Below are 14,230 nucleotides of genomic sequence, written 5' to 3'. Positions count from 1 at the left end.
ATTAATAAAGCTGTAATTTTTATATATTTTCTAAAAAGTCAACCCCCGGGCCTGCTCGGTCAAAACTCAGGTCCAAGGGTAGGTCTTGAATACTCATAGCCTCAAGAGTTAGAATACATATTTTGTTTCCAAATTCGAGTCCTATTCGACTTTCAAATCCCAAATTTTTATTTTTCAAAACTTTAACAAAAATCCCTAAAATTTTTCATAGATTCTCATGGATTTGATGTTAAATCTTATGTATAATCATGAAATATAATTGAGAAATAATTAGAGGTACTTACCTAATGATTTAGTATGAAAATCCCTTCACAAAATCGCCTCTCATCGAAGCTGGGGTTCAAAATATAACAAAATAAAGCTAAGTCTCGGGATTCTCAGCTATATGTAGGCTGCAGATGTCACATTAATGCGAACAACTAATCACAAAAACGAACCAGAAGATTTCCTACTGAAGTCACATTTGCGACCAAAGTATCGCAAATGCAAACAGCCTACACTCGCAAATACAAAGTCTGCTTCAATAGCCAGCTTCACAAATGCGAAACGGCTTCGCAATTACGATAGTCACATTTGCGACAAAAACATCGCAAATGCGATGACACCAGTACCAGCACTCAAAAATCATAAAAATCATTCTTAAACCAATCTAAAACTCACCCGAGTTCCCGAGGTTCTAAACCAACCATGCACCCAGTCCATAAGCACAACACGAACTCGCTCGCACGATCAATCATCAAAATAACCTCTAAAAGCATGAATTGGACACCAAAACGCATGAAGATCAAAGTAAACTTCAAGAACTTCTAGAATAGCAACCAAGAGTCCGAGCAATATCAAATCAACTCCAAATGGACCCAAATTTTGCAGACTAGTTCTATATGACGAAACGAACCTACTCGAGGCTTCAAATCACGTATATCAACCTCAAAATTTGAGGTGAATCGCACCTCAAGTCAAAATCAATGAACTTTAAAACTTCAATTTCTACAACGGATGCCGAAACCTATCAAATCACGTCCAATTGACCTAAAATTTTGCACACAAGCCATATTTGCACATTACAAACCTACTCCAACTTCCGAAATTAGAATCCGACCACGATCTCAAAAAGTCCGCTCCCGCTCAAACTTTCCAAAAATTCAACTTTCGCCATTTCAAGACTAATTCGACTACGGACCTTAAATTACAATCCGGATGCACTCCTAAGTCCAAAATTACTCAACTGAGCTAATAGAACCGACGAAACTCCATTTCGAGGTCCAATGCTAAAAAGTCAAACTTGATAAACTCTTCCAACTTAGAGCTTAAATATTGAAGTTCATTCTTCCAAATCGATTCCGGATAACTTGAAAATCAACACCAACAATTCACGCAAGTCATAATACATCATGCGAAGATACTCGAGCCGTCAAACTACCGAGAAAAGTGCACATGCTCAAAACGACCAGTCGACCTTTACATTTTTAATAACTACGTCATTCTATTAATTTGTAAAAACAAATCCGAGGTAGGTTCGTATTAAATAAAACACCTTGTTTCACGACTCCACTTTTTAAAATAATACTTTGAATTTGTTTCAACTTCTCTCAATTACTCGGTGAAATTTTTGAAAATATTAGTTTGCATTTATCATAAGTTGTGTTATCGTTTAGGAGAGTCATATATGTTTTATTAATTTTACATTATGAATGTATAGAAGCTAAATTCATTGTCATAGATGCTGCCGAAGTACACAAATTGTTACATCTCGCGTTTTTTCGTACGTTAAAGTTTCGTCTTCAGTAAATTGACGTAAATTCGGGGATGATATTATCTGGAGGTTAGCATATTTATGCTATTTGTAACAAGCGATAAATAAGTATCATGAAGGATAAATGATGCACGAATTAGAGAAAACGAGTTTTGTTGAAAGTGGCCAATTTGAAATAAAATACGGTTCGAGCGATAATACCCGATAATTATGAATTGGTACCATGCAAGGTACCATATGACCACGGTATATAATATATAAAGTATATATGAAGTATTTTAAAAATAAATAGAATTTTCAATAATTTATGGTAATTTTTAAATTATGCGGATAATTAATTAATTACCGGGTAATGGGATATTACCCAGTTAACTAATAAGTGGATAAAAATTAACTAAAATACACCACTCTCCATGTGGCACAAGGCCACCAATTTAAAGATATGACTCATAAACAATTATAAAGAGGTGTCTAAACCTTATCACCTTGTAGGAATCTGATAAACTTTAAAAAATGTGATATTAACACAATTTAGTACCAAATCCATTCAAAGGCTAGAACCAGAAACGTTTTCCACCAAAACCAAATGAATTCAATATAATTCTTTCAAAATTTATGAAGAATCAGAAACATTTCCCTCAACAACGTTTGTGTCTTTGTTCAAGAACCAAGTTTTAGTTGGAACAAATTTTAGTCAAAAACCAAAAAAAACATTGGAACAAGTTTTAGTTAAGTCCATTTCTGTCATTGTTCAAAAACGTTATAGAAGCAAAGTAGAACAAGTTCACTCAAGTGTAATTTCGTTCATATTTTGTAGAAACAGGTATATTAAGGCTAAGTTTTTCCTTCATTTTAACATGATATCGTAATTACACAAGTTGGATAACGAGGCATAAAGAAAAATTCGTATCCCAGAATTTGCGTATATTTTGCTAGTCGCGCAAATTACATATATTTTTCTAGTTTTGTAAATTACCATATTCTTCATATCGGGACTGCATATTCAGTTCAGTATTTCCTTCTTCCGGTCAAAAGAGCAGAGAGTTTACATATATACAGTATTAAAAGTATTTTCATTACCATCGAGCTATAATCAATGGGCAGACCTCTATTGGGCAACCTCTGATCAGATGGTAAGTTATATACCGAGTCTGCTATGGCCGAGCGCCTACGAGCGAGCCCAGTTGGTCAAAATACAGAGCCTAGTATGGCTGAGCGCCTATGAGCGGGGCCTACTACGGCAGAGCAGTTATATATATAAACCGAGCCTTATAGAGTCGAACAACTATTTTACTAACTATATCGAGAGAGTTGAGTGAGTATCAGCAGATGAGCATATCTTCAGATTTTCTTTAACCCCCAGTTGTTTTCAGTTATTATATTATAGTTCAGTTTCAGCTTCAGTATATTGCCTTACATACTCGGTACATTATTTCGTACCGACATCCCTTTCTGGAGGCGCTGCATTTCATGCGTGTAGGTTCAGACAAACAAACGGGTAGACCTCTTCAGTAGGTGTAATCCGAGTTCAGCTTTATCGGTAAGCTCCCCTTCTTTCGGAGTTGTCGAGTCTAGCAGTGTGATGTATATCTTGTGTATATATGTAGATAGGTTATGGGTAGGTCGGGGCCCTGTTTCGATCATAGTACATCTATCGGTAGAGGCTTGTAGACATATCATGTCGGTTAGTGCAGTATGTTGGGCTTGTAGGCCATATACGTATATTTTGTTGGCTTGTCAGTTGTAGTAATTATGATGACCTTGCCGGTCCAGCTTTATGTTGACGTTAGTCAGCGTTAGTCTCCATTTAGTTTTATATTTTGTATCGCACATTATCTTGTAATGTGGCCCATTGCCAAAGTATGACATTACATGTTCAGAATCTCTTAGTCGCAAGTGGTACGCAAGGATAGATGAGGCACTAGGTGTCGGTCTCTCCCCCGGGCTCGGGGTGTGACACAAATAGCGTTCAAAGTAAATGGTTTTGAATTTTTGTCCCCGCCTGCCCTATGGCAGAACATCAAATTTAACAAGTGTTGCTCATAGCCTGCCCATAGACAACACTTTTAATTTTTGGCCTTGAAACTTTGACCATGGGGCAAGCGGGGTCAAAAGTTAAAGACCGTGCTAAAAAGTAGAGAAATTTTCATAAACCACTATGTTTAGTGATTATTAGCTTGTTATAGCTAATGTTTACTAAATTACTTCCTATAGCTATGTATTCAGTTGTTATAGGCTGTATTCGATGTATTTTTACTACTGTATTCATGAATACAGTAGCAAAACTCGACGGAAAATAGAGGAGTCCAGCTGAGCAGTGTATTCGACTGTATTCACGAGCTGTATTCGTGAATACAGTAACAGAATTTGCGAAAAAAATATCTTCAGCTGTTTAAAAACGGTAAGCGAATCAATTAACGCGATAGACTCCTAATATAACTCAACAAACTCAATTATAACACACAAAATTTGTATTTTCAGTTATAAAAAAGATTCTCAACCGAAAAACACCCCAAAAACAGAGCAATCTTCAGAGATTAAATCCATCCTTTCTTTTTTTAGTGGTATCTTTACTCAAATATTTTTTAGTGGTATCTTTACAAATAGATTTATATATTAAAATTATATAATTACATTGATTACAATTAAATACATAAAAATATATACATTTGAATACATAAATTATATTAATTAAAAAAATATATGAATACATTGAATACATACTGCTGAATATATACTACTGGACAAAACGGTGAAAGAAAGTGAAGCTTTGAAATTATATAATTACATTGAATAAAGTTAAATAAGTGCATATATTGAAAAAGTAGAAAAAATTTAAGACAGTGAATACAGTAAAATACATGGAATACGGCGAGATACATTGAAATACAATGAAAAAAAGGTAACAGACTCTTCAAGTTCCTCAGCCCCAAACTCCGTCCCCAATCCACCGATATCCAGATCGTCGCCATGTGGGGTGTCACTGCCGGTTAAATGAAGATAGTTGTTGAAGAAGCACCAATTTAAAGGATCAAACGGAAACTAGAGACAGAACTTCTTCAAATATCACAAGGCAAACATGAACAATCAATGCAAAATCTAAGAAAAATTTAGAATGTGTAATACAACTGTGTGAAAGAAAAGCCGGTCGGATGAGGGGGTTAGGGGTGACACAACAAGGAAGGGGGGAAGTGGTCGTCAGCCGGATCTATCGTTGGCGGAACACAACCCCTGCTAGGGTTTCTAAAAGCAGGGGAGGAAAAAATCGGGGGAAAAGAGAAGAAAGAGGAAAGAGAGGGGGGAGAGAAAAATAATATCTAGCGTATTTAATGGCTTAAAGGTAGGAAGTTGCTATAAATAGATATTTTGCTATAAAATTAAAAGATAGCTATGAGAGATAATTTTTTAAAAGGGTATTTATTTATAATAAATAAGGTATCAGCATTTGCTATATGAGGTAAAATTTCCTAAAAAGTATCATATTTCCGCAATTTTTTGGATGCTGCCGATGCACAATTCTAGAAGTTGGCCCACAGATAATAGTATCCTAATGGGAGAAATTCAAAAATAGCCAGATTTACAATTGGTTGTTCAAAAATAGCCCCGTTTCAAAAGTAATCGAAATTTAGCTACTTTTCATGTAAAGATAAATCTGAACGAAAACAATGTTCAAAACCCGAAAAATACGTCAGTATATTATACTGGATTTCCAGCATAAGTATGCTTGAACTCCATCATATTATACTGGAGTTCCAGGATAAGTATGCTGGAACTCCAACATAATATGATGGAGTTCCAACATAAGTACACTAGAACTACAGCATAATATACTGGAGTTCCAGCAAGTATAATTGTCTAGTATAATATACTGGAGTTTGGAGCACCGGTGCTACAGTCTCCAGTATATTATACTGGAGTCAGCAAAGTATACTAGTCCAGCATAATATGCTGGAGTTCATACACAGGTGCACCGAACTCCAGTATATTATGTTGGTCCGCTCTCTGTTGCAGCAAAATAGTGACTATTTTTCATTGACTTCGTAAATGCTGACTATTTTTAAATGATCAGTCCGAAAACTGGCTATACCAAGCTATTTTTTCATGAAAAATGGACCTCACATGCTATTCTACCGAACCCAGCCATAAGCAACCTCACTACCCCAGTCCTCGGTGAAATTTGGAAGACTACAGCTTTAGATAAACTGCATTTTTCACAGCGTTCAATCCCTCAATTTCTGACAAATTTTAATTTTAATTAATAAATTCAGAAATTTTACTATTATGTTTGTTTCTGGCTTTTTCCACTAAAAGCTCTTATGCATCTAACAGGTTGTTATATCATGTGAGGCTCATCTTTAATGCTTCTACTCTATGTTTTCCAAGGAAATTTCACTAACAATAGAAAATTTCAGACCCTAACTGCACATATTTATTAGCGAAGGTTAAATGTATTTTATTAATTAGTATATTAAATAGACAATAGTACAGTTTTTCATTTCTTTAAAAACCAAATTGCAAACTTTCCTTTATAATATTTTCCAAAGACCTAAATATACTATCTACCCTTCTTTGTTTAATATTCAGAACTCGGAATTCAAGAACTCACGTGCTTGGTCAAGATTTATATAGATCGTGAATTTGATTAATTAGTTTGACCTAACCCAAGAATTTTGGCATGATTTTAATATGTATAGGTGCACATGAATGCAATTAAAGCCCTTGCCAGACCTGTTAGTACATCTTCAGTTTTATCTGCCCCAAAAATATCAATGTGATATTTATTCTAGTCAATACTACTACTAACTTAAAAATATCCTAGAGATACATACTCTCTCAGTCTCAGATTATATGTTATTGTTTCTAAAAATAATTGTCTCAAATTATTTATTATTTTAAAAGTTCAAGAGTAAATTAATTAATTTTTTTCTTATTCTACCCTTAATATTAATTGTTCTTGAAGATTACAAATACCTTAATTATGAGTAAGTATTAAATGAAGAGAGATTATATCTTACGACGTAAATAAGAAAAAAATAGTGAAAAATCTTTCCTATTTAATATTTTTAAGGGCCGAGTGAAAGAAAAACACTGACAAATAATTTACAAATAATTTGGGGAGTATTGGAATTCTCTTTTTTAAACCCCTCCTTTGTTCTTCCCTGGCTTTCTTTTGATCTATTTTTCTCTTTATTATTTTTCTTTCCTCTCATTTCTTGGAAACCATGTGCTTATCTATAATGTGATTTCTAGGAAAAGCTTTGGCAGAAGCTTCCTACTTACTATACTTGAACGTACTGTAACTTTGCCAAAAGCAAAAGATCCATTGCCTGAGCTTTAAGTTTCAACTAGTGTTGGAAAAAACTATCTTGTTTCCCAAGTGATTCCTTTCCAAGTTCCAACACATTTCATTTAGTAAATATGTGTGTAATTGCAAGTTTGTAACTTTCAAGATTATTTTACTAGGAAAGTTACATTAGCGTGTGCTTTGTGTATTGTTCTTTTTTTCCTCATAAATAAACTTAAATCAATTTCCCTCTACCCCAACACCCTTGAGCACTGCAGACTGGAACATAATTAGCATGTTAAATTAAACTGAACTAATCATTATTTGAACCAAGTTGGTTTTTGAGATACGAAATAGCAGGACTACTTGGTAAAAATTATAATAGATAGAGCAGAATATTCTAACAATTGCTGTCTAAAAACAAAAGCATACTCGCTCTTCATTTCATAAGTAGACCAAAACAAAGTTCAGCACAAACTTCTTAACAATTTACATGATACTACAACTGCCTGTATTCTCATCACTAAACATATGAGTAAAATTATCATGCACCGGAGCTCCCATAGGCGGCCCGTAACTCACGGCTGGATGCGGCCGGGCGTACATCATCGGATGGGCGCCGTACATATCATATCCGGCTGGCCGCTGTTGTTGCTGCTGGTTCATCATCATTTGTGCCATGTACTGTTGTTGTTGTTGGCCATAAGGGTTGCCCTGTCCCATCCCGGGGTAATACCCGGCCCCACCGGGGGCAGGTAGTCCTTGAGCTGCCGGCATATTCCCCATTTGGCCCATCGGATAGTTACCCATCTGGCCCATTGGGCCCATACTCATCGGGCCTCCGCCTTTTTGGCCCATACTCATCCCATGAGATCCTTGTTGCATACTATTCATCATTAAGCCTCCATCCATCTTCCCTCCCCCACCATTCTTTCCTCCAAAACTTCCATTATTGTTACCTTTACCATTTACCCCTCCATTTTTACCATCTAGTAGACCCCCACCACCTCCATTTTTGCCACCATTTTTACCACCACTTTGATTCTGATTCCCTCCCTTACCCTGTTTTCCTCCATTATTGTTCTTACCATCATGATGATTTCCAACCATTCCCTTCATTTGTACAGGGATTTCAACCCCACCACCACCACCTTTCTTGCCATTTCCACCATTATTATTCATAGCCCCACCCTTTAAATTTGCATTCATCATTGCATTTATCCCTTGGGGTCCATGACCACCCCCCATAGCAGGCATCATTTTGCCGACCGGTCGGCCATCGAAACCATCATCAGAATCAGAATCAAACTCATCTTCATCATCGTCAAAATCATCATCGAACTCATCATCAAAATCATCCTCAGGCAAATTGAACTTAACAGATTTTTGGTCCTTTGCATTAGGCATCTTGAAATTATCCTTAGAACCTTTGAGGTTTTGCATCATCTGAAGAAACTGTTGTGCACCCCCACCCCCCTTTGGCTGTTCCTTATTTCCGCCGCCACCACCCTTTTGAGATTTGTTGTCTTTTCCACCTTTGAAATTGTCCATTTGCATGTTCATGAACTGATTGTTCATCATATTGAAATTAGAACCTCCTCCTTTTTGTCCTCCCCATATCTCTGCATGTTTTCCTGATTTCACTAGTTTCTTTACCAGTGTGTTTGGATCAACATTTCCTGTCACTGTTACTTTACTTTGGTCTGCATCTATCTTCACAGTGTAAACTCCTGTTAAAAAATATAAATAATTCAGAAAAAACAGATCACAGATGCAAATTCTTAGGCCCCAAAGTATGCGAATATTTCATAGTATATTTCTTTATTAGCATGTTGACTGCTAAATAATTCTAGTTTTAACATATGGGGAAGTGTTACAGAACATGTTTGACCAAGTGAAAATGAAGTAAGTTACCTTCAATCTTCTGCAGTTTTTTCTTCACTTTCTGTTTGCAGCCATCACAGTGTATATTCACTTTAAGAACACAAGTCTGCAATAACATAGATATCATAAGGTTCAATAACCAAAACAAGAAATGGCTAGTTAAGGTGGTTACAAGGATTCAAACATCAAATTAAGGTGGTACCACATGTTATAAAGTAAGATAACAAGAAATTTCAGAAAAATAGGAACACATGCTCTACTTCTAAAAAAAATAGCTCGGAGCACAAAATATCTGGCGATCACGCAGGTCCCGAGAAAGATGGGTGTTTTCACAGCTCGATAGAAAATAACCGCACCTCAAAGGATATGATTTAGATAGACTATCCTAATGCAAGCGTCAGTGAGGTGAGTGTTGTCACGGCTCGAATATGTGAGCTATAGATCACACCAAGACAACTATAGAGCAACATAGCCATAGAAATGAGTCTTGAGAACAATTCCAAAGGAATACCAAGACAGACTTTAATTTCTACTATATTGTATCACCTAAAAGATAACTAGGCAAAGGAACTTAGTAGCCTGAAAAATAACTCTAACCAGCTTGCTACACAAGCTAAATTTACACTAGTATAAATTAGTAGTAAATCCAAAGAAATACAAGAGAGAGTGCAAGAAATTAGCTAGTCATACCTGAGTCTTCAACATTTCTTGTTTATTCATTCTGACAATATCAAGAAAACACCTTCAAAGGTTTGACACAGTAGCTCAAACCAAATAATGTAAACAGCTCAAACAACACACAAAGGAAACAAAGATTTAAGGAGTAGAAGGCGCTCAAGTAGGAGCTTTAAATGTTTGTTAAAACTTCAGAAACTGTATATATGAAAAAGGAGTAGGCTGAGATTTGAAGAGGAAATGGGAGAGAAACAAGGGAAGAAAGGCGGTCGGAAGAGTAAAAAGAGAGTAAAATATTTGTTTGTTAAAAACAAGTCGGTCTGATGGATGGGGTTGTGTGCTGTATTTGAAGGAAAAGAAAAAGGGAGAAAATATTGGCATGAGCTGTCACACTAAAGAGTTATGTCGGCTTCATGTCAAAGAAGAAGAAGAGATACACATTGCTGATTGCACTCATAGCTACTGTTCTTATTACAACTTGGCCCCCTGCTTTATATGATTAAGTGCACTCTTGAGTGTTGAGTTCAGAATTCTTTTTATAAGTATTATTTTATTTTATTTTATTGTTTTGTTTATTGGGTTTCGATTTTTTTAATGAGTTTTACTTTTCTTTTGCTTTTTCTTTCTGCTAGATATGTGAACTGAATTAGAAGATTTGACCACTGACAGACTTGGATAGCAACATTGGACTTGGACTTGCACCTTCTGTGTTCATGAACCTTGCCTAGCTCAATGTATATAGTTTATACTATATACTATAACAAAAACATCTCTGAACAATGTTATAGCACCATGCAAATATGTACGACGAAGAATAGCAAAGCAAACAAAGTATGCCCAAAAGTGAATCAACCCTTTAGACTGCTAGGAAAAAAATTATCCAATTTTAAAGTAGCACGATCTAATTCAAAAAATTTACCCAATTGAGCACGTCTAGCATTTTTTTTTTACAGTAGCGCTAACATCATTGAGTTTACCAGAACTCAATAGTTACAACTTGTTCAACACTATACTTTCATTATACCCTTCTAAAAGAAACATCGGCTCTAACAATTGCATCACTGTCTTCCAATACGATCGAAAATATATTTAAAAAGTCGACTTATGTGTATGAACTTTTATATATATAAAAATAAGTTTAAATGAACTCATAACTAACCAAATGGCAAGATCTGCCTATAACTCTTTTATAATTTCACACATATATATATATATATATATATATATATATATATATATATATATATATATATAACGTAATCTAATGTAATGTTGTCAATTTTATTTTTCGGTTAACAAATTTATGATAATTAAGTACAATTAGTTTCTATGTGATCTAGTAGTGTAACTATTGAAAATTAAAGTCAAAATACCTTAAATCACCCCTAAACTTGGCTCAGATTATTAATATTCTCCTCGAACTATGTCCGGTCTTAATTACCCCCATCAACTTGGCCTTTTGAGGGCCATTACCCCCTAGACGTTGATGTGGCAAAAAGTGTGGGTGCACTCGCCTGCCACGTAGATTTTTCTGTCTATGTGGCATTTTTTTGAAAAATAAATTTTTTTTTTTACCTTTTTAAGAATATTCCTTTTTTGGATAATTTTTTTTCGAATAAAATTTATAATAAAACTTGGATATAACTACATTATTTATGCTAAACATTTTTATTTGGCCAAAAATAATAAAGGTTTAGGTAATCTTTTTTGAATTTGACCTGAAAATAAAGACTTATACAATTAAAATAAATAGTCAAGGCATCCAAAAAGTTATAAAAAATACATAGTTAAAATAAATAGTCATTGCATCAAAAGAAGAAATAAAAAGAGTGTACAACTGCACTTGTAATTTCTTGCATTGTACACTCTTTTTATTTCTTCTTTTGATGCAATGACTATTTATTTCAACTGTGTATTTTACCTTTTTAGGTAAAATCTGTAAAAAAAATAAAAAAAAAATAGAGCACCATAATTTAGAGCTATATAAAAAATTATAGCCAAAATAATTAATTTCAAATTATGTATTTTTTATAACTTTTTAGATGTATTGATTATTTATTTCAATTGTATAAATCTTTATTTTCAGGTCAAATTCAAAAAAAGATTAACTAAGACTTCATTATTTTTGGCCAAATAAAAATATTTAGTTTAAATAATGTAGTTATATCCAAGTTTTATTATAAATTGTATTCGAAAAAATTATCTAAAAAGTAATATTCTTAAAAAGATAAAAAAAATGTCACATAGACAGAAAAATTCACGTGGCAGGTGAGTGCACCCATATTTTTTGTCACATCAGCATTTAAGGGGGTAATGGCTCTCAAAAGGCCAAGTTGAGAGGAATAATTAAGACCGGACATAGTTCAAGGAGGATACTAATAATCTGAACCAAATTTAGGGGTTTAAGGAAACATTCATGATCTTACTTGCGTACAATAACCACTTATCGTGAAGGCCAAATTCTTTATATACCAATTCCGATTTAAACTATAACTGGTTATGAGAATTTACTATCTTTATATTTCTTTTATTTCTCCGTCCAACCAACTATAATTGCCCCGATTGACTAACTTTATCAATCAAAGATTTGATATCATTTGTAGCCACTTGTTAACTATCGAATGATTAAGTTAAATACCTAATTTAGAATAGTTTGACAGTGAAATTTCGTGATTTTGACACACAAATCAACTTAGTACAATTAATTTAAGCAGGAAAGAGTGCAACTCCGTGTCATTGAATTACTTGCAGTTTTTAAAATTGCTCTCATATCATTCGTTCTCTCTTTTTTTTTTCCTCGACAATAAAAGGTTGAAAAAAAAGTTTTTTACAAAGTGCGTAATGAGTCTAATGTTTCCTTTTCTTCCCTGTTTCACTCGGGAAACATAACTTTCAAATAGTAGTAATGTTTCTTCTTCATGGAAATAGGGTAAAACTATTGAAAGAGAGATTTTTCAGCTTCGCTCCAATAGGGACACTACGAACCATTGAAATTAAGTGTTAGTACATTTTTTTTCCTCCCTGAAAGTTTTACACTAAACCTGCATGATACACGTTCATTTCAATCTACTCTCAAAATCATTGATGTGTCAATAATTCCAAAACAAAAGATGGAATCTATTAGAATGTTGAATTCCTACGAATTTGTGCAAAATCTAGTACATGCAATGATCATTTACAGAGTATGAGCTAGAGAGAGAAACTAGAGAGAAGGAAGAGAAAGCTTCATTTCTTTTCTATGTAACTCACACATTGAATATACATAAGGGGAGAGGTGCACTGATATAACTAACTCACGTGCACCCCTCAACCAATTAATATTTTCTACCCCTAAAGTTTAGACAATTACACTTAGGTCCCCTTTACTCTTCTAATCTCAGTAGAATCGTTTTCTACTAATATAATAACTTAGATTGACATATAATCCTCGTTAATGGATATGTTTGGTAGCTAGTTAAGTTATTCATGTATTAGAAGTAACATAACTAATAGATGTTTGGTAGCCTTTAGTATTTTGTACAAAAGTCAGCATAACTAATATTATATTTTGTTGCTTTTTCCACTGAGAGTATAAGTAACACATATATAAGTTATACAACAAATCTATTAAGTTTCACCATTGAAGAGTGAAGAAAGCTCAGATGAGGAATCGAAGAAGAAGAAGCAGCAGAAGGAAATTCAGTTATAACTACTTTTCCAAATTGGATAGTAACTATTTAACCTATTGTACATATATATAGGCTAGCTTCCTTTAACTAACTTCTAGCAAATTAACTAGACAATTGTACACCAATAAATAATCACATATTTATTTCAACACCCCCTTCAAGCTAGGTGTGGTAAAGATATTAGAACACCTAGCTTGGACATCAAATGATAATGTTGAGCACTCCCAAGACCCTTAGTGAGCAAGAATGCTTCATGTTTATCAATTCGAACATATGTATGATGTATCAGTCCTTGTTATACCTTCTCCCTTAAGAAATGGCAATCGATTTCTATATGTTAGGTTCTCTTGTGGAACATTGGATTGATGGAAATCTGCATCGCTGCTTTGCTGTCTGTATATAGCTGAATTGGACTCAAAACTTCTACTCTCAATTCCCTGAACATTCCTATCAACCAAATTAGTTCAGACACAGTCAAGACCATACTTTTATATTCTGATTCTGCTAAACTTCTTGCCACTGTGGTACTTTTCTTAGACTTCCAAGATATCTGTGATCCATCAAACTTCACTAGGTATCTAGTCAGTGACTTCCTTGAATTTAGACATCTTGCTTAGTCTGCATCACAGTATGTATTGAGTGTCATGTTACTAATTGCATTCATAAGGATCTCAAGTCCTGTCTCATATTTAACATATTTCACTACCTGTTGTGCAGTGTGTAGACATGTTTACTAATTGCATTCATAAGGATCTCAAGTCCTAGCTATAGTTTAAGATACACAATTCCAGCTACCAATTCTGGTGATACTGAGTTCATAATCCATGTTAGAACTATAACATTCATTCGCTCCCATCCTTCTCCCAAATCGGAATTGAATTGTGCCTTGTTACAACTCCCATCGACGAAACCTAGTTTGCGCTTTGCTCGCAATGCAATCACTATCGCCTTGCTTCAAACTGAATA

At 34.4% G+C, this 14,230-nt stretch overlaps 1 protein-coding gene across 1 annotated transcript; it reads right to left on the bottom strand.

Annotated features, from left to right (window-relative positions):
• Nucleotides 1-7,452: 7,452 nt before the first annotated feature.
• Nucleotides 7,453-10,103, bottom strand: LOC104220259 (heavy metal-associated isoprenylated plant protein 34). The gene is made up of 3 exons (XM_009771090.2): nt 9,612-10,103; nt 8,952-9,027; nt 7,453-8,767 (listed from the first exon to the last, which is right to left on the bottom strand). Exons 1-3 carry the CDS (start codon nt 9,639-9,641, stop codon nt 7,527-7,529), a joined length of 1,347 nt encoding a protein of 448 aa, XP_009769392.1. The 5' UTR covers nt 9,642-10,103; the 3' UTR covers nt 7,453-7,526.
• Between the last annotated feature and the right edge of the window lie 4,127 nt (nt 10,104-14,230).

Source organism: Nicotiana sylvestris, chromosome 1, assembly GCF_000393655.2.
Source record: "Nicotiana sylvestris chromosome 1, ASM39365v2, whole genome shotgun sequence".
In the NCBI taxonomy this organism is placed as follows: domain Eukaryota; kingdom Viridiplantae; phylum Streptophyta; class Magnoliopsida; order Solanales; family Solanaceae; genus Nicotiana; species Nicotiana sylvestris.
Note: the sequence above shows the minus strand (reverse complement) of the source record. Positions and strands in the feature narration are given on the sequence as shown.

Coding starts and splice junctions, on each gene's coding strand:
- LOC104220259 (XM_009771090.2), bottom strand. CDS start 9,641: ATGAATAAACAAGAAATGTTGAAGACTCAG. Junction 9,028..9,611: donor AAGAAATGTTGAAGACTCAG/GTATGACTAGCT, acceptor ATGTTATTGCAG/ACTTGTGTTCTTAAAGTGAA. Junction 8,768..8,951: donor AAAACTGCAGAAGATTGAAG/GTAACTTACTTC, acceptor ATTTTTTAACAG/GAGTTTACACTGTGAAGATA.